Genomic DNA, 4,029 nt, shown 5'->3' with positions numbered 1-4,029 from the left:
GGGGGGAGCTTTTGTGTACATGTCTGGGGTATGACTTGGGGCGGGGGTGCCTGCGTGTACATGCCTGGGGGTGGCTCTAGCGGGAAGCTTTTATGTACACACCTGGGGTGGGGGCACCCCTTTGTACACCCTGGGGGGAGATCCCCGGGAGACTGCAAAGCAAAGTGCTTCCCCCCTCCCTCTTCCTCCTGCTGCTTCCTCTTCCTCCTCCTCCTCCTCCTCCCCCTCCCGCTGCTGTTGCCGCCGCCTGGAAACTTTGCCCATTGTCCCTCCCCGCGCCCCCCCACGGGGACCCCAACGTGGTGGAGGCCCGGGGTGGGTCGGGGGTGTGCGGGAGCCTGCAGAACAAAGGAGCAGCGGAGCAGCCCTGCCCTGCTCCTGCCCTCTGCATCCCCTCTCCTGGGGGCCGGGTTCCCCCTTCCCCTCCGATCCACGCGCCGGGCTGCACCTCCGCCTGCGGGTAACAGCTCTTTGTGTCTGGGGGGCTTGGCGGGGGCTGGGGGGCAGAGGGGAAATCCACTCGCTCCCCCTTGATCCCTTGTGGAAGGTGGTTTGGGGGGGAGAGAAGCAGCCTGGGGCTCCGGCAAACAAAGCTCTGCACTTCCAAGCAGCAGCTGGCAAAGTGGAGAGAATTAAAAGTTTGTCTCTGGTCCCAAACAGCAACCAACCAAGCAACTTTCTCTGCCTAGTTTCTCCCCCCTCCCATAGCCACCCCGATCTGCTCCATGCCTGCACAGCCCTCCTGCAGCGACACCCCGAAACCCAGCTCCTGGCTTGTGGGTTGGTGGCGGGGAGCTTGTTTTAAGGTGAAAATGTCTCCCAGGGATGTTCCTCCAGAGCCGTTTCCTAGAGACAAAGCTCTTTTTTTTTCTTTTCAGGTGGGTTTTCTTTTTCTCCTTGAAGGCTCGCATGTAAAGCTGGCTCCGTGGGCACTCGCCTTCACTGGGGGTTGGCGTGGACATAACTTGGCCCTGAAAGTCTCTGACACCCCGATTGAGGGTTTTTTTTATGGAAGTCACATTGTGTAGGTGATTCCTTTGGCAGTGGGGTGGGGGTGCAATTGCTGTGGTGCCGTGACTCTGCTGCATCTTTTATGTATTTCTCTATTTTTCCGCTTCCAGAAGACACCTCCTCAGCTCCTATTTTGTCTGGGTCTCCCCCCTTCCTTGATGCTGCGAGCTTCGACCATCTGGAGACCTCTGGAGCTTTGGCAGTTGCGCTGAACGGAGTGCGTTTCACCCTAAAAAACAAAACTCCTGCTTGGATCCAGCATGATTCCCTGGCAGGGTACCCTCAGCGGCTGTGAGATGGAAGAGATCGCAGGGTGGGAGCGAGTCCTGCTGAGAGGAGAGAGAAGTTGGGGCATGTGAGGCTTGATGAGCGAGCTGCCGAGAGGGTCCAGCGGAGCTGAACCCGGCATCGCAATCGCGGTTTTAGCTGTCATTTTTTATCCCCTGGTTTTAGCCTGTGCGTGGGGGGAGCAGTCTCCCCTCCAGCAAAGCGTTGCCCAGTCCCTTGGCCTCTGTTGGGAACCAAGTTCAGCCACAATAAAAGAAACTCTCCTGCGCTGGGTCCAGTCAGGAGCCATGAAGAAACTCCAGTTGTCAGCTGAGCTGAGCAAGGCGGAGGACTCCTGCCGCTTGCCCGACAGCCCTTGTGGGATGCCAGGCAGAGCCAAAGGCAGCTCACCAGCCCCGGACAAGGGGGACAGGGGTCCCGGACTGGATGCCACAGCCCAGCTGCCCAAGAAGCGGAAGCGCTGCGGGGTCTGCGTGCCCTGCTTGAGGAAGGGCAACTGTGGTGCCTGCTACCACTGCCTGAACCGGAGAACCAGCCACCAGGTCTGCAAGATGAGGAAGTGTGAGACTCTCAAGAAGAAGAAGTCAGTGCTTCTCAAGGAGGTAGGGGTCCTGCTGGGAGTACAGGGAGGGCCTGATGGGCATGCATGGTCCAGAATGATACCACAGGCTCAGCTTTCTTCACAGGCTGCTGTCTCCATGGGTCGCTACCCCCTGTGTCAGCTTTCCTTCTCTGGGAGCGGGTGTGCATGGGTGGAACTCTCCAGCACAGGGTATTTATGGAGGTGAAGGGGCACGTGAGGAAATAAATGCCTTGGGATGGGATGCGACCATCCAGTTCAGCCTGGCCCATGGAACATCCCACTGTCAGGCCCCTGATGTGTCACCTGCAGGGCTGGAAGAATGTGGGGGGTTGTGCTTTCTTCTGCCATGGGGGTCATGGCCTGCTTCCTTGGATATCTCAAATGCATTTTAATACCCCTTGCACAGGGGGTACACTGGCAGCCCTTGTCCCCCTGCCTTAATGTGCCAGCTTCGGGTGCTTTTGGTATCTTTGTTACAGGGCTGTAGGTTGTAGCTGTGTTGGTCTAAGGACATAGGCAGGCAAGGTTCTTTGGGTGAATCTGATATCTTTTATTAGATCAACTTAAATAGCTGCAAAAAAAATGTTTGCAAGCTTTCAGGTTTAAAACCCCCTCATCAGGCTGAGGAAGTTTCTGCAATTGGTGTGTGCTCTTCCTGGATGGAAGAAATAGTAAAGAAGCCAAAGGCTGGGCTGGCATGCATACAAGATAGGCAGTCAGTGAAGATGGAACTTGAGGAGTCAGTGGGTGAGAGACGGGCTCGGGGGGGGGAGAAAAGGGGGACGAATGTAGCAGTTAAATAGTGGAGAGGTACCTGGGGAGTCAGATGTCAGGCAGGTTATAATGTGTCATGAATCCGATGTCTATATCTAGTCCATGATTTTTAGTGTCCAGAGGGTTGATGAAGTGGAGTTCGTAGGCTTGTCTCTGGGAAGTGTTGTGTAGGTTTCCTTTGAGGATCAGGACTGAGAGATTGGAGAGAGAGCAGTTGTCTTGTGAGAAATGTGCCCCCACCGGTAATTGGGTATTTCTGTCTTTGATAGATTTCTGGTGTGCGTTCATTCTGGTGTGCAGTTGTTGTTTGGTCTCTCCTACGTATTGTCCATCAGGGCATTTGGTGCATTGGATGAGATATATTACATTTGTAGGGGTGTAACTTTAAGTATCTTGGTATCTTTGGCCAGCGTGCCTTGTTGCTGTGTGACATGGTTGATGGCGTACTTTTTGGAGTAGGGTTTGGACTTGTGTGGGGTGGTTTGCATAAGGATGAGCCTGCTTCGGGCAGGTGGTTGGACTAGATGTGACCTTCAGAGGTTCCTTCCCAGCCCTGCTTTTCAGTGCTTCATGGAATAGAGCCCTTTGGGTTGTAGTGGGCATAAATGGGGCCGAGTCCATTCTGTCTGGGTGGAAAAGTCAGAGAGACTGTGCCATATTGTGGAGGTAAGTGAAAGAGGGCTGTGGGCTTTGTGCCTCCCCAGTGAGGAGTTTGAAGGGTTGAGTGAGGCTCACGCCTTTCCCACATCACTTTGTGGGGTGTTAGATGGGCCTCAGAGTCATCTGAACACAGATGATACCGGCTTCTGTGTCAGCATCTTCTCTTTCCCACAGGGTGCTTTGCCTTGGCCTATGTGAAGGGAGCACAGGTTTGCAGAGGGTGTGAAAGCTTCAGCCACCACTTCTGTGACTTGATGGAGCCCTTCTGCAGGACATCATCAGTGTTCAAAGCACTTTGCTGCAGCTGGGGTGAATGCTACTGTGTGCAGTAGTTAGGGGAGAAGCTAGAGAGCCTCTGTCAGCCCTCATGCTTCAGGGTATTTGCTGATTTTGTACTGGGGTCAGGAGGATTATTTTTCCCCTCCCTGCTGTATTATTGTGTTGGATGTCCTTTTGGGGGGTGCAGGTGTGCAGGGATTGCCTGAGTGCATCAGATCTGGGGTCCAGCTTGTTCAGTATCCTGTCTGCGGGTCATCCCCCCTCCTGACGGGAAGGTACAAGAAGCCTTCCAGGAGTCATCGGTGGTGGGAGTGAGATTCTGGATGAGATGCCGTTCTGGGGTGTGCGCAGATGGTCACGCTGTGCTAAGACCTAAGGTGTTGCTTGGAGAGAATTCCTGCGTCATCTCTTCTGTGGCAACCGTGTGTGTGCAG

At 54.7% G+C, this 4,029-nt stretch overlaps 1 protein-coding gene across 1 annotated transcript in view; it reads left to right on the top strand.

Annotated features, from left to right (window-relative positions):
• Window positions 1–882: 882 nt before the first annotated feature.
• Window positions 883–4,029, top strand: part of TET3 (tet methylcytosine dioxygenase 3) — a 114,551-nt gene continuing 111,404 nt past the window's right edge. Inside the window, exons 1-2 of the mRNA XM_014523415.2 lie at window positions 883–1,024; window positions 1,122–1,901. Coding sequence (XP_014378901.2) covers window positions 1,377–1,901 — 525 coding nt within the window. The 5' untranslated portion in view covers window positions 883–1,024; window positions 1,122–1,376. The remainder of the gene's footprint in view (window positions 1,025–1,121; window positions 1,902–4,029) is intronic.

This window comes from Alligator sinensis, unplaced genomic scaffold (genome assembly GCF_000455745.1).
Source record: "Alligator sinensis unplaced genomic scaffold, ASM45574v1 scaffold453_1, whole genome shotgun sequence".
NCBI classification, from domain to species: domain Eukaryota; kingdom Metazoa; phylum Chordata; order Crocodylia; family Alligatoridae; genus Alligator; species Alligator sinensis.
Note: the sequence above shows the minus strand (reverse complement) of the source record. Positions and strands in the feature narration are given on the sequence as shown.